General features: G+C 47.2%; 1 protein-coding gene across 1 annotated transcript in view; it reads right to left on the bottom strand.

The window, feature by feature from the left end:
• The window catches only part of CDO1 (cysteine dioxygenase type 1), a 75,368-nt gene that overhangs the window by 5,618 nt on the left and 47,556 nt on the right, over nt 1-22,194 (bottom strand). Inside the window, exon 4 of the mRNA XM_068271674.1 lies at nt 503-672. Within this exon, the coding sequence (XP_068127775.1) occupies nt 503-672 (170 nt within the window). The remainder of the gene's footprint in view (nt 1-502; nt 673-22,194) is intronic.

The following is a 22,194-nucleotide window of genomic DNA, read 5'->3' as shown; positions in this document are numbered from 1 at the left end:
TTAAATAAAAAGACTTTGAGACTTCTGAGTCTTTAATAGTAAGAGCAGAGATTTGAACCCAGCCTTTACCTTTTTCACATTTAAAAATTTAGTGGCCGAGTAGTGTAATTGTTAGATACTAAAGCAAATTGTGTAAAAACCCTTTAAACATGAGTACAGGAACATCATTTTAATTCATTTTATGGTGCCAAGGTAGAAAACTTGAGACCACCACCTAAAAGATACCTCCAATTGTATTGTGTGGGGTGTCCCAAACTAGGCATTTTTTCAAGCACTATGTCCGGTAGATTACATTAGTCTGGCTGTTTATTATACCTCATTTACTGTGGCTAATGTAGAAAAAAAAAAAAAAAAAAAGTAAAAAAAAAAGTAAAAGACACATTGTTCCAGTTGGTATTCTTATAGCTCCCACCCTGGTTTTTGTTCTAATCTAACTTGAAGTGTATTCTAGCCACACAGTCTAAATACATGCAGGTTTTGCAAGCAAAGCATTAATACTCACCAGTGGAATCCTTTCTCCATATTTGCTCCAAAATGTCATTTTCACTGTGTTTTTGTGCCCAGTTCGTTGGTCAAACGTCTGACAGTGGTTAAATGGAGGGCTGTACAAATGAAGACTCACAGCGGTCTCTGTGTGGCTTGGGTTCTCAACCTGGTGCAGGCCAATAGAGTCTAGGAAAGAAGACAGTGGAATTAGCTATACATCTTAAATCTTGCTTCATGTAGTTGGATCACAGCACTAAGCAAGTCAAACAGCAGTGTGCAGAGTGCAAAACAATGGTACAATGTAGAGGGAGAAGGCAACCGGTACTGTTTAAAAGGAACTAAATATGGCAGCAACCATATACCTCTCAGTTCAGGTGTACTTCAAAAGTGATCCCAAGCCGAAGATACTCATCTGAAAAGAGGGAAGCCTCAGGATCCTATCGTGGCTTCGGTGGTGTCCATTGCCAAGTGTTGCCCCTCTCCACATCGAGGCTGCACAGTACACATGAGCAAGGTCACATGTGCAGTAGCCACTGAGCCCATGGCTCTGGCCTAGTGCACATGTGCAGGTGGGCTTGTGTGGCTACGGTGCAAGAAGAGGAGCTGCGCAGTCCCGATGCGATTCTTCCAGGGGGCCACGCTCAGCGAGGGGGACATCAGCGCAGGGAGGGAAGCCTCAATAGGATCCGAGGCTTCCCTCTAAGCATCTCAATTTGTGCCCCAGCTTTGGCTCAGGTACACTTTAAGGTGCCCATACACTACATAACATTTCTCAGCACATTTGATCCCTGATCAAATCTACCAAAGGAGCCGAGTGCTGGTGTTGCATCCCCCTGCTACTGCTGCTCCCCGGGGCCTTATATCTTAGGGCAGCAAAGTGCTCAGACATCTCTCCGTCTGGTGCACTCCCTCTGTGCTGCCATCTCCTGATGCCATAGTGTCCCAGCAGCAGTGTATGTACCCAGGTACATGTGCCCATAGTGTCCCATCAGCAGTGCAAGTACAAGTCACTGAGGTATGACTGCAGCTCAGATGGAAAGTGATGGTCATTGATGGACTAGATTTCATACTGAATCCATTAAAAATCTATATGCAGAATGTGACAATTAGAGGCCTCGCTTACCAAGCATCCACTTATAAACGATGACAGTCTTGCATATCTCAGGAAACGTATGCCTTTTAATATGGAAGTTTACATTGGAACAGGCAGAGCTTACTGCTAGAATCTTTCAGTAGCCCTTTTATGCATACACAGACCAGAAGCAGGTACAATGTGCAGCACAGGTTTGCTGACACCTTCCCCACATAGAAAAAAAAAAAATAATAATTCTGCTGAAAGTACAACTTCTGCTAGAAAACAGCACTGGAATGAGACCTTTCATGTTAAACAGGAACAGTAACCAGGTCAAGGCAAACACCAATTCTGTCTCCCTGCTCTTTCCTCTTACACACAAATTGCTGCATGTCCTGCTTTAGGTCTCATTCACACTGTTGCGCTGTCAGTTTTGACGCAACGCACATAGTGTACGATCTACATGGCAACATGAAAGTACTTTCATGTTACCATTCACATTACAGGTGTACGTTCCAATGCGTTACGATGCAACGCTTCTGGGAACATCTAATTGCACACCTTCTCCTGATGGGTTGGACGCCAACGTCTGCGCTCCTAGGGCAACACAACATGTATTCTGTGCAATGGCCACACGCACGATGTGAATGAGCCCTTAGAGATTTTGAAAATTGCAATCGCTCTAGTGAGCTCACCTGCACGCAGGGCTGTGGAGTCGGAGTCTTTTTGGGTACCTGGAGTCAGAGGTTTCATAAACTGAGGAGTTGGATGATTTTTGTACCGACTCCACAGCCCTGCCTCCATGCACTCAGCTAAGAAAAAAAAAAAAAAAAAAAAAAAAAAAAAAAAAAAAAGTAGTGACCATTTTCAGAACTCCAAATAGTTCAATAAAGCACCGTGTCCCAGACCTAACATAGCATAGTGGACCCATGTCTGCATAGTGTATGGGTACCTTTAGTGAAGCAACCTTACATTGTTTTAAGGTGGCCACAAACACCATACAATTTTTTAAATTTCTGTTCAATTTAAGAATTGCAATACATTTTTCTGACTGATTGGTACATTGGTCATATTTTTGAAATGTTACACACCTATGTTCAATTTTTTCCTCAATTATGATAAAAATGATTGGAAACTCAGAAAATTGCTAGGGTGTGCATATTAATAAATTAACAATCCAACACACCATACAATCTTTAGTAGAAATTGAAGGGAAATATCTGGCATTCCGGATCGATTTAAATAGAAAAAAAAAAACGGAAAAACCGATCGGATTTTTCAGACGAATGAAAAGCTTTCAATTTTTCCGAGAGATACGATAGTTTTTATCGAATTACTGTAAAATCGGATCATTTTATTGTAGCGTGTGTGGCCACCTTCAGTTGTAGACCAAGTAAGCAATCAATCCAGTGTGTTCTAAGCTCCCATCAAAATCTCATTCAAGAGATGACGCTTGTGTCAGAGGAACAAGAGCTCTGCGGACCTGCTGCCAATCTGCATGTGGCGGTCCGCAGCTGGTTAACCACTGCCCGACCGCCTAACGCACAGAGGCGGCCGGGAAGTGGACCCCGCAAGGACCGCCGTATAGACAAATGGCGGCGGTCCTTGTAGGGGCATGGGCGGAGCGATCGAGTCATCCGTGACGCGATCCTTCGCCTCCGCCTGACGCCGCAACATCCCGCCGGCCATACGGAAGCGCCGGCGGGATGTAAAACCGACGATCGACGCATACAAAGTGTATAATACACTTTGTAATGTTTACAAAGTGTATTATACAGGCTGCCTCCTGCCCTGGTGGTCCCAGTGTCCGAGGGACCACCAGAGCAGGCTGCAACCACCCTAGTCCACCAAGCACACTGATTTTACCCCCCCTGCCCCCTGATCGCCCACAGCACCCCTCAGGACCCCCCCTGCCCACCCCCCAGACCCGTTTGCACCCAATCACCCCCCTAATCACCCATCAATCACTCCGTCACTATCTGTCAATGCTATTTTTTTATCCCCCCCCTGCCCCCTCCTGATCACCCCCCCCACCCCTCAGATTCTCCCCAGACCCCCTCCCCCCAGACCACCCCCCCCTGTGTACTGTATGCATCTATCCCCCTGATCACCTGTCAATCACCCGTCAATCTCCCATCAATCACCCCCTGTCACTGCCACCCATCAATCAGCCCCTAACCTGCCCCTTGCGGGCAATATGATCACCCACCCACACCAATAGATCGCCCGCAGATCCGACATCAGATCACCACCCAAGCGCAGTGTTTACATCTATTTTCTCCTCTAAACACCCACTAATTACCCATCAATCACCCCCTATCACCACCTGTCACTGTTACCCATCAGATCAGACCCTAATCTGCCCCTTGCGGGCACCCAATCACCCGCCTACACGCTCAGATTGCCCTCAGACCCCCCCTTATCAATTCGCCAGGGCATTATTTACATCTGTCCTTCCCTGTAATAACCCACTGATCACCTGTCAATCACCTCCTGTCACTGCCACCCATCAATCACCCCCTGTCACTGCCACCCATCAATCAGCCCCTAACCTGCCCCTAGCGGGCAATCTGATCACCCACCCACACCAATAGATCGCCTGCAGATCCGACGTCCGATCACCTCCCAAGTGCAGTGTTTACATCTATTCTCTTCTCTAAACACCCACTAATTACCCATCAATCACCCCCTGTCACTGCTACCTATCAGATTAGACCCCTATCTGCCCCTAGGGCACTCAATCACCCGCCCACACCCTTAGAACGCCCTCAGACCCCCGCCCTGATCACCTCGCCAGTGCATTGCTTGCATCTATTCCCCCCTCTAATCACACCTTGAGACACCCATCAATCACCTCCTGTCACCCCCTAGCACACCTACCCATCAGATCAGGCCCTAATTTGCCCCGTGTGGGCTCCTGATCACTTGGCCAAACCCTCAGATCCCCCTCAGACCCCCTTCCGATCACCTCCCCAGTGCATTGATTGCATCTATTTTCCCCTCTAACCACCCCCTGAGACACCCTCAATCACCTCCTGTCACCTCCCTAGCACTCCTATCCATCAGATCAGGCCCAATACAACCTGTCATCTAAAAGGCCACCCTGCTTATGACCGGTTCCACAAAATTCGCCCCCTCATAGACCACCTGTCATCAAAATTTGCAGATGCTTATACCCCTGAACAGTCATTGAGACATTTGGTTTCCAGACTACTCACGGTTTTGGGCCCGTAAAATGCCAGCAGGGCCGTGCAGAGGGTCCTTAAGTGGGGGTGCTCAAATTTAAAAAAGGGGCCTGGCAATGCCTTCCCCCGCATGCCCCCCGCTCCTCGTTTCTGCCCAGTGGGGTATTGATTGTCATGCTGCTGAATGCAGATGATGGGTGCCATGTGGGTTCTGGGTGTAAGTACTGAGTGTCATGTGGGTTCTGGCTATGGTTGGGTATCGAGTGTCATGCGGGTGTTTATTGCAAGAACTTAGTGACATGTAAGATCTGGGTGCATGTACTGGATGTCATGTGGGTGCAGGCACCGGGTGTGACATGGGTGCGAATACTTGGCGCCATGCCTGTACTGGGTGCTGGCTATGGGTGGGCTTTGGGCATCACATGGGTTTTGAATGCAGGTACTTTGGGTGTGGTTACGGGTTAAGTGGATACTTGGTGCAGATAGTGGGTGCCATGTGGAAGCTGTGTGCAGGTGTGAGTACTGGGTGCAATTTTAGGCCTGGGTGCAGATACTTGGTGTCATGTGAGTGTGAGTACTGGGTGCCAGCTATGAGGGGAAGGGGTGGCTGATGGGAAAAGTAGAGGTCAGTGTGGGTGCTGCAGGAAGGGGCAGGGCCATGCAGAGGATCCTCAAGGGTGTGGTGCTCAAATTTCAAATCGATAAATCGTGCTAAATTGTGTATGTAATACCCCATCTCCATATAGCATAAGGCAGTCTTATCCCCCCCCCCCCCCCCACACACACACACACACACACACCTACACCTTTATAGCAGTATCAGGCAGACTGTCTCCTTCCAACTCTTTTGGTGCCACCACCCTCAAATCAGCAGTGATAGGTGCCCACTGTTAGTGGGTTAGAGTGGGCACAGTGAAGCCCAATGTAGAGGCACAGACTCACCTTTCATTACTGGGACCGCTGTCCCTCTTGATCAGCACCCAAGCCTCTATTCAGACAAAGTGGTTACCAATATGCAGTGGTTGCTAATCATTAGTAGATGCAAAACTGCAGTAAGTGCCAAGGTGCAGTGGGTGCCCAGATGCAGTGGATGGTAAGACACAAAGGTTCACTTTGTGGTAAGTTGCAGTGGGTGCCGAGATGCCAACGTAAAGTCTGTGTCAAGCTGCTTTGGGTACCAAGGTCCAGTTTGTATTGGGTGGTTATTTGCAGTGGGTGCTATGCAGTATTGGGTGCTGAATGAGTAGCAGATGGTGATAAACAATAGTGGGTGCCATGTGAGTGCTAATTGATACAGGGAGCCATGTGAGTGTTGGACATGAGTGAGTAGGGAGTGCCATGCGTGGTCTGGATGTGTGCCATGGGAGAGTACTGTGTTTCATATGGGTTTGGACCAAGGATGGGTACTGGGTGCTATTTGGGAGCTGGCCATGGACGGGCACTAGTTACATATAATGACTTTGGAACTTGGTGACTTGTGAGTACTGTGCCATGTGGGTGTTGATTATGGGGGTATGTGGGTCTTAGGTGCAAATACTAAGTGCCAAGTGGGTACTGGGAGTGAGTACATGGTGACATATGGGTGATGGGTGCTGGCTAGTGGGATATTTGTTGTCATGTTGGTGCTAAAGGCAGATGCTGGGTGCCATGTGGGTTCTGGGTGCTAGCACAGGGTGTCATGTGGATTCTGGCTGTATGGGTGTGTATCAACCATCATGTCGGTGTTGATTGCAGGTACTCAGTCCCTTTTGAGTTCTGGGTGCAAGTACTGGATGTCATATGTGAGTGCTTGGTGTGGGTGCTGGGCACCAAGTGGAGGCTTAGTGCAACTGGAACTACTGCAGATGAAACATGTGGGTGTTGGGTGCAGGTACTGGGTATCACATAGGTGCAAATACTCGGTGCCATGCCTGCACTGGGTGCTAGCTCTGGGTGGGTGTTGTGTGTCACGTGGGTTCTGAGTGCAGGTACATCGGGTGCTACTACTGGTTATGTGAGTGGGTGCCATGTGGAGGCTGTGTGCAGTTGTAAGTAGTGAGTGACATGTCAGAGCTGGGTGCAAGTACTGTGCTATGTAGGTGTGAGTACTGGGTGCCAGCTATAGGGTGAAGGGCTGCAGATATTGGGTGTCATGTGGCTGCTTGATGCAAGTACTAAGTGCCATATTGAGGCCAGATGTGAGTATTGGGTGCAGGGTGCTTGGTGCAAGTACTGGTTGCTTGCTATAGTGGGGGTTACTGGTTGAGTGTAATGTGGGTGCTGAATATTGGTGGGATTGCTGTGGGTGCAGGGGGTGGGAGATCACTGTGGGTACTGCTATGAATGGCATAGTTGCTTGCTGCTAGGGGAGGTTCGAGGTCAGTGTGGTTGATGGGGGAAGGGTAGGTCACTGTGGGTGCTGGGGGGAGAAGGAACTGTGGGTGCTGTGGAAAGTAGAGGTCAGTATGGGTGCTGGCGGAAAGGGAGGTCACTGTGGGTCCTTTGGGGGAGATCACTGTGGGTCTCGGGAGGTAGAGGTCATTGTGGGTGCAGGGGGTGGGAGGTCACTATGGGTGCTGCTATGAATGGCATAGTTGCTGCTAAAGGAGGTAGAGGTCAGTGTGGGTACTGGGGGAAGGGTAAGCCACTGTGGGTGCTGGGAGAAGTCAGTGTGGTTACTGGAGGAGGGAGTGGATGCTGGGTGTTAGGAGAAGCCACTGTGGGCACTGGCAATGGGAAAGGTCACTGTAGGTGCTGCTTTTGGGATGGGAGGTCCCTATGGGTGCTGCAGGGGACAGGAGGGTAGCCACTGGGGGAGGGAAAAATCACTGGATGCTGGGAGAGTGTGGGTCAGTGTGGGTGCTGGGGGAGGCAGGATCACTGCTAGAGCTGGGAAGGGAGAGATCACTGTGGGTGCTAGGTGGAGGGAGAGATCACTGTGGATGCTGGGGGAGGGAAAGGTCACTGTGGGTGCTGGGGGAGGGAGAGGTCACTGTGGGTGCTGGGGGAGGGAGAGGTCACTATGGGTCCCAGGTGGAGGGATAGGTCACTGTGGGTGCTAGGTGGAGGGAGAGGTCACTGTGGGTGCTAGATGGAGGGAGAGGTCACTGTGGGTGCTGGGTAAGAAAGAGGTCTCTGTGGGTGCTAGGTGGAGGAGAGGTCTCTGTGGGTGCTAGGTGGAGGGAGAGGTCCCTGTGGGTACAGGGTAGGGAGAGGTCAGTATGGGTGCTAGGTGGAGGGAGAGGTCACTGACTGCTAGGGCAGGGAGTGGTCACTGGGTACTAGGTGGAGGGAGAGGTCACTATGGGTGCTGGGGGGGGTAGAGGTAAGTATGGGTCCTAGGTGGAGGGAGAGGTCAGTATGCCACACTAGGATTCCTGTCTGGGCCTCTTCACTGGAAAGTGTCCCAGGCGGGGGCGGAGCTTCCAGCGGGTGGGCGGGGCTTATCGCAGTCGGGGCTTATTTTGCACGGCGAGAGGGGCCTTTTTTGAAGATTTTAAAAAGGGGGGTGCCTGAGCACCCAGAGTACTCCCCTGTGCACGTGCCTGAATGCCAGGGTGGTATAGGAACCCCACAAGTGACCCCATTTTAGAAAAAAAAAAAAAAAGACATCCCAAGGTATTCCGTAAGGTGTATAACGAGTTCATAGAAGATTTTATTTTTTGTCAAAAGTTAGCGGAAATTGATTGTTTTTTTTTCACAAAGTGTCATTTTTCACTAACTTGTGACAAAAAATAAATTCTATGAACTCACCATACTCCTAACGGAATACCTTGGGGTGTCTTTTCTAAAATGGGGTCATTAGTGGGGTTCCTATACTGCCCTGACATTTTAGGGGCCCTAAACCGTGAGGAGTAGTCTTGAAACAAAAATGACCTGTGAAATCCTAAAGGTACTCATTGGACTTTGGGCCCCTTAGCGCAGTTAGGCTGCAAAAAAGTGCCACACATATGGTATTGCCGTACTCGGGAGAAGTAGTACAATGTGTTTTGGGGTGTATTTTTACATACACCCATGCTGGGTGGGAGAAATACCTCTGTAAATGACAATCTTTGGATTTTTTTTTTTTTTTTTTTTTTTTTTTTTTTTTTTACACAATTGTCCATTTACAGAGTTTTCTCCCACCCAGCATGGGTATGTGTAAAAATACACCCCAAAACACATTATACTACTTCTCCTGAGTACGGCGATACCACGTGTGGCACTTTTTTGCACCCTAACTGCGCTAAGGGGCCCAAAGTCCAATAAGTACCTTTAGGATTTCACAGGTCATTTTGGTTTTAAGACTACTCCTCACGGTTTAGGGCCCCTAAAATGCCAGGGCAGTATAGGAACCCCACTAATGACCCCATTTTAGAAAGAAGACAGTACGGTGAGTTCATAGATTTTATTTTTTGTCACAAGTTTGTGAAAAAAAAACTATAAAAATCAATTTCCGCTAAGTGTCATTTTCCGCTAACTTGTGACAAAATAAAATCTTCTATGAACTCACCGTACTTCTATGGAATACCTTGGGGTGTCTTCTTTCTAAAATGGGGTCATTTGTGGGGTTCCTATACTTCCCTGGCATTTTAGGGGCCCTAAACCGTGAGGAGTAGTCTTGAAACAAAAATGACCTGTGAAATCCTAAAGGTACTCATTGGACTTTGGGCCCCTTAGCGCAGTTAGGGCAGTGTTCTCCCCAGGCTCTTTTAGCCGGGTACTCCACCCGGCTAGTTTTGATGAGCACCCGGCTATCATCGGCTCACCTTCTCTGCTGTATGCAGAGTTGTGCAGATAAGCGCCAGCCCTGCATTCTCTCATCTCACCCCACCCGGCTACCATTTCATGCCACCCGGCTGGAAACAAATTCTGGGGAGAACACTGTAGGGTGCAAAAAAGTGCCACACATGTGGTATCGCCGTACTCAGGAGAAGTAGTATAATGTGTTTTGGGGTGTATTTTCACGCATACCCATGCTGGGTGGGAGAAATCTCTGTAAATGACAATTTTTTTTTTTTTTTTTTTTTACACACACACAATTGTCATTTACAGAGATATTTCTCCCACCCAGCATGGGTATGCGTGAAAATACACCCCAAAACACATACTACTTCTCAGTACGGCAATACCACGTGTGGCACTTTTTTGCAGCCTAACTGCGCTAAGGGGCCCAAAGTCCAATGAGCACCTTTAGGCTTTACAGGGGTGCTTACAATTTAGCACCCCCCAAAATGTCAGGACAGTAAACACCCCACAAATGACCCCATTTTGGAAAGTAGACACTTTAAGGTATTCAGAGAGGAGCATAGTGAGTCCGTGGCAGGTTTCATTTTTTTTTGTCGCAAGTTAGAAGAAATGGAAACTTTTTTTTGGTCACAAAGTGTCATTTTCCGCTTACTTGTGACAAAAAATAATATCTTCTATGAACTCACTATGCCTCAGTGAATACTTTGGGATGTCTTCTTTCCAAAATGGGGTCATTTGGGGGGTATTTATACTATCCTGGAATTCTAGCCCCTCATGAAACATGACAGGTGGTCAGAAAAGGCAGAGATGCTGGAAAATGGGAAAATTCACTTTTTGCACCATAGTTTGTAAACGCTATAACTTTTACCCAAACCAATAAATATAGGCTGAATGGGTTTTTTTTAATCAAAAACATGTTTGTCCACATTTTTCGCGCTGCATGTATACAGAAATTTTACTTTATTGGAAAAATGTCAGCACAAAAAGTTAAAAAAAATCATTTTGCCAAAATTCATGTCTTTTTTGATGAATATAATAAAAAGTAAAAATCGCAGGAGCAATCAAATAGCACCAAAAGAAAGCTTTATTAGTGACAAGAAAAGGAGCCAAAATTCATTTAGGTGGTAGGTTGTATGAGCGAGCAATAAACCGTGAAAGCTGCAGTGGTCTGAATGGAAAAAAAAGTGGCCGGTCCTTAAGGGGTAGAAAGCCCTAGGTCCTCAAGTGGTTAAAAATGTATAGTCTGGGGGCGAGGGGGAACGCATCAGGCTTTGTGTACTAAAAAAAATAAAAATGCTCTGTAGTGCAATATAATACATTTTTACATGGCTAGGTTTTCTTACAATAAGATCGAATTTCTTGCATGGTTTACTAAGAGAAGTCCTAATCAGTCTGTTCTCCATGTAGGCCATTAGCATGTGAAATGACACTTCGGAAAGGCTGATATTACTCAAGCAGAGATCAGCACATACTGTAGCTGGTTTACTGCCTGTATAAGCACAATGTACCAGCTTCAACTGTACATTCTGGGGTTGACATGCCTGTACACAGTATTAGTGAAGGACTTTTAACACTATATTATAAGTGCACTTACACTTTAATTGTGATGAGAATCCCTACTTGGGTCATTAAAATTATGATCTAATGAATTGGTTGTGCACTATGAATTACTAGAAGATTAGCAGCAAAGAAAATATTCCTCATATTTTCAGGTATATAGTGTTTTTTAAACATTGCATCATTCTATAATATATGTGCAGATTACACAACACAGCATTCAAAATGATTCTTTTAGAGCAGTCTGAACTAATGACCTCTCCTCTGGCAGAGAAAAAGAAATTTGTTCACTAACAGTTGAGATAAAAAAAAAGTCAGAAGACAGCCCTCTCCATGACTTTGAAAGTGGTAGAGCTTAAAGGGACTCCGAGCAGTGCAGAAACTATGGAAAGATGCATATCATTTTAAAGCTCTCTTTCTCCTCTTTCCAATGATATATAAACCGCCGCCCCACGCCTTTTAGTTTTCGCTATTTTCGCGATTGAAATTGCCGCAGCCGTGATTTCAATCGCGAAAATAGAGAAAACTAAAAGGCGTAGGGCGACGATTTAGGTGTTGCCAGAAAGAGGAGAAAGAGAGCTTTATAATGATATCCATCTTTCCATAGTTACTTGTATTACACAGGGCGACACTTTCCCCAGTGTCAGCAGCTCCATTCAGCAGAATGGAACTGCTGACTTTAGGAAAAAGTCGCCCTGTGTAATACAAGTAACTATGGGAAGATGGATATCATTATAAAACTCTTTCGCCTCTTTCTGGCGACACCTAAATCGTCACCCTACGCCTTTTAGTTTTCTCTATTTTCGCGATTGAAATCGCGGCCGCGGCAATTTCAATCGCGAAAATAGTGAAAACTAAAAGGCGTAGGGTGGCGGTTTATCAATCATTGGAAAGAAGAAAGAGAGCTTTAAAATTATATGCATCTTTCCATAGTTTCTGCACTGCTCGGAGTCCCTTTAATGGCTTTGCCTAGAGATAAAAACTGGAGTTTAACTTCCTGTACTGGAAACAATTCGACTGATGTATCCTATCTTAATGTTTTATTTCTTAGCTGTACTACACATACAAATATCATAATTTTCCCTTCAGTGTCTCTTTAAGACACCTACGATAGTCATTTCCTACTACTTCTTTACTACTCTAGTTATCTAGTTAATTATGTTGCAGGACTGGTGGGGGGGGAAGGAAGCTGTTAGGCCATTGCATGTCACTAGAGATGATCAATGAGATTAATATTTCCGAGTTCATGCAGATTTATGTAAATACATGCAGCTTGAAATTGACCACCCAATAAAAAAAAAAAAAAAAAAAAAAAAAAAAAAGAAGTCAATCAAAAAATGCCCCCCCCCCCCCACCACCACTACTTACCTGGGGCTTCCTCCAGCCCCTTGCAGCTGACAGCTCTGGAAGTGGGCTGCACCAAAACTTACACAGGACAAATGAGATTCAGAAGGCCAAGTATGAAAATATCTGATGGCCAAGTAGTCAAGCTGTCAGACGTCGTTCTTTGGAATACAGAACTCTATGCAAATATCAGTGGTGTAGCAATAGGGGACACAGATGTGACCACACCAGGCCCTTGGAACAGAAGGGCTCACTAGAGGCCCTCCCTCAAACCACAGTATTAGCTCTATTGGATATGCTGGTAATAATTTCTATATATGCTTTGAATAGTGGTCAAACTCAGTGGCATAACTAAGCAGCTATGTGCCCTGATGCAAGTTTTATATGGAGGCGCCCCCCCCCCCCCCCAAGCACTCTATACATAATTAATACAGCGCACCAAAACCTGCCAATGGCAACTACAGTGTCAGAGGTGCAAGGAGGGGGATGAGGAACAGCTGGTTAATTACTTCTATAGATGCTTTGAATAGTAGTAACCATTATGAGCACAGTGCCACTACAGAGCCAATACAGTTGAGGGAGGGCCCCAATGCAGTTACAACCTCTGCACCCCCTATAGCTATGCCCCTGGTCAAACTGTTCCCCTCCCCCTGCTTACACCTCATGCTGTGGATATCCTTAGCAGGTTTTACTGCACCATATGAATTATGTGTAGAATGCCCAATGTAAAACTGGGGCTCAAAGCTCCTTCGCTACACCAGTGGCAAAAATATATTCCAGTTTGGCACACTATTTCCTCTCACTGAAGGGCAAAAAGTAGGAAAATAGGAAAGGAAAACAAATTAAAAGCCTCCCGAGCCTTTTAAACGCAGACTCCATTTGGCATTTTTACTTTTATGTACATACATTAGATGTATAATTAGGTTATAAATCAACATTGATGGCAAATACAATCACTGCAGCCACCCCTTGGCAATATTTGGCCATTGCTAGAGATGGCAGGTAGTTACCATATAGAGTTTATGGCAGATTTAACTGCCAGATCATTTCCAGCATGTCCGATCTGAATTTCAATTTTTTTTATTATTTTTTTGATTAAAAAAAAAAAAAAAAAAAAAAAAAGGGAAGTTGAAATTCAGATCGGACATGCTGGAAATGATCGGTCAGGTAAATCTGCCAGAAAAATTGTATGGTGTGTACCTAGCATTAACCTCTTCAGGACCACAGGTTTATACCCCCCTAGTGACCAGGCCATTTTTACAATTTAGCACTCTGCAGCTTTATCAGTTAATTGCTCAGCCATACAACTTCGTGAGAAGAAAAGGAGACCAGATTCATTTGACTAATACAGCTGTCTTTTGGAGGTCTGATTGCGAATAAGAATAATAATAATAATAAATCATAAATCCCCCTCCCTTCCTCCCTAAAATTGTCCCTACACTACACATACTGTACATCAGCATCAGCCTACATGCAATTAGATTGTGAGGCCATCAGAGAGACTGTTGAGTGTCCCTTGTACAGCACTGCACACATAAATTGCTTTTTGTCTAACAGCCTGCCAGCTTCAATCGCAGCTGGCAGGCTGTTCACGGATCTCCACCCCCCCCACCCTGCTTTGAATCACAGCAGGATACACGCACATGCATTGCCTGCTAATCCGCCTCCAGGACTTTGCACCAAACGTTAGGCAGTGCCACCCTCCCACCACCCAATGGCGTTAGGTTAAAGCAAGTCTGAAGTAAAAAGGAGAAAAAAAAAAAAGTCTGATACCATACTTAAACTTTGCCAGAGAGAGAATATTGTATTTACATCTTTGGTATGTGCTGAAGTCAAAAATTGTTATGAGCATGTAAACATACCAGAAAAATAAACCAGTTTATGATTTATAACATGAAGCAGTTGATAAAACGAAGGTTCAAGTCCTTTAACGAAACTACAAGTGATTGGCTTATACATAGGGAGTCTCCTAGTCAGATCATATACAGATGCCTACATAATCAATATTCTTACCTTGAACAAACCCTTCAGTATCAGTAGCGTTAAGAATTACGCAACAGTACAGTCATAGCATAGTTGTAAACTATAAAGAAGTTCAGCTACTTGTAAATGGGAGATTAACATAAGTTTTTATAGCGCTTGAAAAATGTTTAACACTTTGAAGATGGCCGTATTTTTGCAAAACATGTTGACATGCATTGCCTTTATCTGAATGATATTGTACATTGTTGCAAGAGTGCACAGGGAGAACAGAGATAGCATTAGCAGCCACATTAAATATGAACAAATTAGAATTTGTGCATACAAGAAACCTGTTGTCTTCAGGACAATAGATAAGGGCTAGAGCACACCAAAATTGCTACTGCAAGCGCTAGAGGCTAGCCATTTGCGATAGCGATTTTATTAAGCTTTTTTTTTTTTTTTTAGATATTTTTGTATGAATGAGAGTTTTTGCTCATTCATTCAAGCTAAACCGCTCCAAAAATGCTGCATGCAGCACATTTGCGATTTTAGAAAAATCACAACACTGCTGTAGGAACACCCTCAGAGTTTCAGAAGCACTCTTGGTGTGCACCAGCCCTTAGTAGCGACATCACTTTATTAAAGGGATACTGTAGGGGGATCAGGGAAAAATGAGTTCAACTTACACGGGGCTTCTAATGGTCCCCCGCAGACATCCTGTGCCCGCGCAACCACTCACCGATGCTCCAGCCCCACCTCTGGTTCACTTCTGCAATTTCAGACTTCAAAGTCTGAAAACCACTGCGCCTGCGTTGCTGTGTCCTTGCTCCCACTGTCACCAGGAGCATACTGCGCAATCAGACCATACTGGGCCTGCGCAGTCCGCACCTGGTGATATCAGTGGGAGCGAGGACACGGTAACGCAGGCGCAATGGTTTTCAGACTTTAAAGTCTGAAATTGCAGAAGTGAACCGGAGGCGGGGCTGGAGCATCGGTGAGTGGTTGCGCGGGCACAGGATGTCTGCGGGGGACCATTAGAAGCCCCGGGTAAGTTCAACTCATTTTCCCCCGACCCCCCCTACAGTAGTCCTTTAAACCAAAAAGCAGGTCAAATAACTTAAAGGGGACAGTGCTGGAAAGACTGGATGGACCAGGCGGGCTCTGTGGTATGCTGACCTTCCTTCGACTTAGGTTTGCATCCAGCCTGAGGGCTAGAATCAGAATCAAGTTTATTCGCCAAGTACGGCAGTTGTACCCGGAATTGGTTTTGGTACACATGGCAGCTTTACATGACAGACAGAACAAGAACAAACAGGAATTACAATGAGACAGGTCTAGCGACATGCAGATACTGGTGAATATTCATGGGAGCTCTGTCAGATACTAGGGAACACTAGCAGCTAGTGTGGCCCAGTACTGCCCAGAGTGGAGATAGTTCAGAGATCGGGGTGCTGGCTAGGTGATAGAGTTCAGGTGGAGAACAGCTTGAGGGAACAATGTTCCTGCGCCGGGTGGTTCTGGCGTAGATGGTCCTGTAAAGTCGGCCTGTTGGCATGAGCTCGAAGTGGCGATTCCCCGGGTGGGAGGGGGTCGCCAGAGATCTTGGAAGCCCTCGACCCGAGTCTCGCCATGTGGAGGAGGTCTAGTGGAGGCAAGGGTGAACCTATGATTTTCTCTGCAGTGTCAATCACCTTTTGGAGTTTGTGCTTGTCCTTGGCGGATGCTCCTGTGTACCATACTATGACAGAGGAACAGAGTATGGATTCCGTGGTAGCAGTATAGAAGCTGGTCAACAGTTCGTGCGGCATGCCGAATCTCTTTAGTTGACGCAAGAAGAATAGCCTCTGCTGGGCCTTCTGCATCTTGGAAGTGTCTTGCTCCCACCTAAGGTTCCTGGTTATGGTTGTGCCAAGTAATCGGACACACTGGAGACCGCAGTATCTTCGATGAGGACAGGGGAGAGCACAGGGGGGTGCTTCCTGAAGTCTATAGAGCGCTCCACAGTTTGTTGCATTGAGAACGAGCTTGTTCTCCCTGAACCAGCTGCTAATCCTCTCGATCTCGCTACGGTAGGTGTGCTCCCCTTTGTTGTCAATAAGGCCTATGATAGTTGTGTCGTCTGCGAATTTAATGACCTTCACAGAGTCCGCAGAGGTGGTGCAGTATTCGTATACAGCGAAAAGAGTAGAGGAGACAGCACGCACCCTTGCGGAGCGCCTACATTTGTGGTTCTTTCGTGGGAGAAGCAGTTGCCAAGCTTAACTCGCTGTGTTCTGTTGGAGAGTAAGTCCCTGACCCATGCACGCAGAATGGGATCTACTCCTAGCTGCCTGAGATTGTCGAGCAGGATGACCGGGCAGATGGTATTGAAAGCGGAGCTAAAATCCAGGAACAGGATCCTGGCGTAAGAGTCCGGTTTATCGAGGTGCTCTGATGCAAGCCAAACTGACATTTATGGCATTCTCCACAGATCTGTTTGCCCTATACGCGAATTGGTGTGGGTCAAGGAGGGTGTCGGAGCGCTTCCGGAGGGTGAGAACGACGCGTTCGAGGATCTTCGCAATGACAGGCGTAAGGGCTACAGGCCTGAAGTTGTTGAGATCTGGATTCCCTGGCTTTTTGGGAACTGGGATAATCAGAGATCTTTTGAGGCAGGATGGTACGTTTCCTTTTGCTAGGGACCTGTTGAAGATGGGGGTCAGGGCGGGGGCTAGTTGGTCTGCACAGGATCTCAGACAGGCCGATGACTCCGTCTGGACCAGAGGCCTTACTGGGATTAATCCTTTGAAGCAGACTCCGTACTTCTGCTTCCTGAATGACGACTGGCGCAGGGGGATTGTGGCCCAGCGGTAGGATTGGGACGGAAGGAGCCTCCTTTAGTATAGGTGTGGGGGAGCTGTGCTGCCCGGGTTGGTGCTCGAATCTGCAGTAGAACTCGTTGAGCTCCGCCGCCAGTTGGGTGCTGGCGGTCGCGTGATGTGCAGGTGCTTTGAAGTTAGTCACTGCCCTAAAGCCTTTCCACACCTCCCGTGGGTTGTTGGACTGGAGACTAAGACCCAGTTTGTCAGAGTAGGCCCTTTTTGAAGCCATTAGTTCTCAGTTTAGGGAGTTCCTAGCTGCCCTGAACTCTTCTGGGGTGCCGGACTTGTGCGCCTCCTCCTTGAGTTTCCGCAGGCGGTGTAGTTTACTGTTGAACCAAGGCTTGTTTGGGAAGAGCTTGAAGGATTTGGTTGGGATGCACGATTCCTCACAGAAGCTGATATAGGAGGCGACATTGTCTGTCCACTCCTCCAGGGTTGGTGCCTCCAGGGCCGACCAGTCGGTACAGTCGAAACATGCCTGTAGCTCAAGCTTTGCCTTCTCCGACCATTTCCTGACAGTCCTGGTGGTAGGCTTCGAGGACCCTTCTGTAGGAAGGGATCAGGTGGATAAGGTTGTGGTCAGAGTTCCCTAGGGCAGCGCCCTGAGCAGCTTTGTAAGCGTTCTTTAGGACAGTGTAGCAATGGTCTAGCGTGTTGTGATTCCTGGTGGGGCACGTGATGTGCGGCTTATACCGGGGCAGCTCCTTTCGCAGATTTGCATTATTAAAGTCTCCCAGGAAAATGAAGAGGGCTTCTGGGAGTGCAGTTTCCAACCGGGAGATGGTGTCGCTGAGTGTTTGAAGGGCACTGGCGGTGTTTGCATCGGGGGGGGGGGGGATGTAGACTCCGAAGAGGGCAAATGAGGAGAATTCCCTGGGTGCATACTGTGGCCTGCAGTTTATGGCTAGGAGCTCCAAGTCTGGTGTGCAGATCTTGCTCAGAGTTAGTGTGCTAGTGCACCAAGCGGAGTTTATGTAGAAGCATATGCCGCCTCCCCTTTTTTCCCTGAAAGGTACTGATCGCGGTCCGCACGGAAGAGGTCATAGTCTGGCACGTGGAGCGAGTTGTCCGGTACATTGTCGTTCAACCAGGTTTCAGTGAAGCAGAGGACCGGAGTGTTTTTGGCGATGGAGGGTTTGCTGTCGAGCAGTAGGCGTAGTTCATCCACTTTGTTTGGAAGGGAGCATACGTTCACCAGGAGGATGGCCGGGATAGGAGATCGAAGCCCCTTCCTTTTGAGTCTCACCCGTGCCCCCCCCGTGTTGAATTTTCCTTGGAAGGGCGTTGGCACCGCCAGTCAGCTGTTCAAAGTGGGCACAGACTAGGTCCCACAGTGGAGGTCCTGATGATGGGTCGCACTGGGATATGAGTTCCCATTCCAGTATCGCCTCCCTGGACAAGGGGACAGAGTACCGGGTTGCCATGGAGTGAAGTGGTCAACAAGGGGTATGGACGGACGCGCAGCGCCCAGACTGTGCGCGGTACGTAGGCAGCCCCGTCCCTGCACAGTGCAGCACAGTCCCTAAGCAGAGCAGAGGAGTAGGGAGTGGCCAGCAAGGGGCTTGACACCGTACGCAGATCGCATGCAGCACAGTCCCTGAGCAGAGCTGGACAGTCTCTGAGCAGAGCTGGACAGTCTCTGAGCAGAGCTGGACAGTCTCTGAGCAGCACACAGTCCAAACAGAGCAGGATAGCACACAGTCCATACACAGCACAGTCCATAGCAGAGAAGCAAATCAATCAATGAGCAGCACAGGCAGTAAGCAGGATAAAGCAGCACCCAGCCATAAGCATGCGGTCCATAGCAGCATGAGTGAGCTGGCACAAGTAGGAGGTATATAAGGTATGATGCTCAGTGTGGCGTTGTTCGGGGGTCGGGGTTCAGCAAGCTGATGTGGAGCAGGCCCAGAGGTACCAGGTGGCTGACCTTGCGTTCCAGGAGGCCGCGACTGAGCAGTATGGTGGATGGATGCAGAGAGGGTCGGAGCTGCACAGGGATCCCGTCGCAGATGAGCCGGCTGAGGAGATGTAGCAGAGCCCACAGCGGGCCAGAGGAGCCGTTGGGGACCACCCACAGATGTGCTGGAGCTGAGCTGATGCAGGCTGGAGGGACCACGTGGACCCCAGACGCAGAGACCCCCAAGCGGCAAGAAGGAATCTAAGCGGCTAGAGGGCTGCTGGAGCGAGGGCCCTGGAGGAGTCAGCGGTGGCCGCAGAGAGCTGAGCGGGCCGGAGGAGCCACGTGGGAGCCAGGTGCAGGTATGCAGAGGCCCTCCTGCGGCAGGAGGAAGCTGAGCGGCTGGAGGACTGCTGGAGCGAGGGCCCCGGAGGAGACAGCGGTGGAAGGCAGAGTGGTTCCGGAGGAGCGCTGTGGAGACCCGTGGATGTGAAGGAGCTGATCGGGCCGATGGAGCCACGTGGGAGCCAGGCGCAGTGGTGCAGAGGCCCTGGGACGACCAGAGAAGCTGAAGCGAGGGGCCGGCGGTGGCAGGCTGAGTGAATCCCGGACGCAGGTGAGATGGATCCGTGGCAGGTGATTGAGAGTCGGAGCGGGAAGCCCAGGACCGCTGTCCTCCGCTCTAACACCCTCCGCTATACTGGCACTGAATACTGTGAGCTATAACTACAACGTACACTAAAACAAAAAAAAACAAAAAAAACAAAAAAAAAATAGACTGCACTAGACTAACTATCTACATATACGCTAATATACACTAAACTACCCTAATCTGTGCAATGCCGGGAGCAGATGTGACCGAGGCGCCTGCTCACGGCGCCATCTGATTTAACACTAGAACCCATTAGAGCGATTTTCTGAGCTTTTAGGGAGCGATTCAAACCACTAGCTATTTCCCTAAACGCTCAGCTGATGTTAATGGATAGGCCAAATTCCACTGGAGCGATTGAGATTACGAAAATCGCACAACCCAGGACATGCAGCATTTGAGCATTAGAGAGTTAGCGTTTCTGCAATGTAAAGTATATAAACGCTGGCATAATTGCTCGTCAAAACCTACACAGAGCGATTTTGCAAGGGTTTTTTACATTACTGCACACTAACAAAATGAAAAATTGAAAGGACCAATCAGAATTAAAAACGCTAATCGCTAATCACTACACAACCGCTGGCAAATTACACTTTTTAAAATTACTCCCAAAAAGCTCATGAAGTCGCTTACAAACCGCTCATACAAAATGCTAGCGATTGCAATTAGCGCTAGCGTTTTGTAGTGGGTTCCAGGCCTTAAGAGAGTTTCCCCATTTTAAAAAAGGACACGAGTGATATGGAGGCCAGCATGCTTCTTAAAAGTAATACCAGTTGCCAGGCTATCCTGCCTTTAATACCTTTATGGTGCCCATATATGGCTCTGCTTTCCTGCTACGAGTATACATAGCATGAAGTCAGAACCAGGAGGGGGCAGGCTTGGGCTTGAAAAGACATCACAGAAGACCGACTGCTATAATCATTATGGGGAAAACCTAGACTGAATGCTTAGTCTGGGATTCTTAGAGCTGAAAACAGGCAACCCAAGCAGTGAAGGGAAGAAAAAAAAAAAAAAAAAGAAAGAAAGAAACAGCAGAGTAGAGGTTTACTGTCATGTTCCCATTGATATATATGGTAAAATACGAGTGTGCTTAATCTCTGGTTCTCTTTAAAAGTTCCCTCTAAGCCCACAATGATTTTCTAATGTGGCCTGGAAGGATATTAGTGGAATGACCTGGTGAGTAGGGATTGTCAATAAGAGGATAATAACCGGCTTATGGAAATGTTGTTTACAAGTTTATACAGCTTGAAAATGGACCACTAAAAAGCCACAGAAGTAGCTTTTGTAGTATAAATTGGCATAAAATTGCATAAACCTTATTTTATGTTTAGTTTAACCCCACAATGATTCTCTGAACTGAGGAAACTCACTTCTGTAAGGCCATAGTGAGAGCATGGAACGCAGGCCTCGTGGTAATTTGGTGGTGGGACAGTTCAGGGAAGGTTACTTCATTTGGTAGTATGGGTATATAGTTTGTATAAGGCTATATAATGACATGTACACTTTCCTTTTGATGCTGCTGTGTCTTTTCATCTCTTACAGATGCTGGGCGGTCCTAGGAGCTGTGAGGAGAACTGGGTTGCTGAGCAGAGGTGAAGGGGTCTCTCTCATTTGATTGGCAGCTGGCTGTTGGAGCCAATTTCTGCTAGCCAATTACAGAGGGGTTTACCTCAAACCTGTGATGCTCTGACCTTTCTCCTCAGTCTTCAGTCAAGCAAGCTGGAAGCACCCCCCCCCCCCATCCCTCTTTCTCTTCTATTTATGTCGTAGGCGGATTGACTTTATTGGCGGTTATAGTCGCCCACGATTGTGGGTGGGCTAGCTGCTCTTTGGACTTTGAATGAACATTTACTCTGGTATAAAGACTTTATGGTTTGATTAAGTATCAATTGATACATTGGTTTATGAATGTTTTATTACTATTTATATTGGTTTACCCGTTAATAAACAATTAAATTATTTATTTAAACCGCAATAAATATAGCCTACGGCCATTTAAAATCCAAGTCTTGTTGTCCGTGTTTTTTATTAATCACTGAATTTGTATTTATGGCCATGCCACTTAAATTACCAAGGTTAAGCACATACCCAAGTAGATGGAAGGTTCTGGCTACCATAAAACTTTCATGGGTCTGTTTCAGTCATTCCAGTGCCCTACCTCAGAGTTATTCAACCTGATTGGTACTTCTTGGGCAGCCTTCAGAAGTGCTTGCGTCAGAGTACCCAAGACCCAGCCAGTCTCACTTTCAACTGCGAAGGGCACACAAATGACAGGACAGACCAAGGATCGGGAAGGCTCTATGGCAGGGGTCCCCAAAAAAAGTTTTATGCATTGAACATAGATCGGGTACACCTATAGATAACCCATTTAGTTTATTCAAATGCAACATGACCCATACAAAAACTACTTGCTATGTATGTGCAGCCATGTCTCACATAACCAGATCAGATATCATGACCCCAACATGGCAAGT

Source organism: Hyperolius riggenbachi, chromosome 1, assembly GCF_040937935.1.
Source record: "Hyperolius riggenbachi isolate aHypRig1 chromosome 1, aHypRig1.pri, whole genome shotgun sequence".
Classification (NCBI taxonomy): domain Eukaryota; kingdom Metazoa; phylum Chordata; class Amphibia; order Anura; family Hyperoliidae; genus Hyperolius; species Hyperolius riggenbachi.
This window is presented reverse-complemented; position numbering and strand designations above follow the sequence as displayed.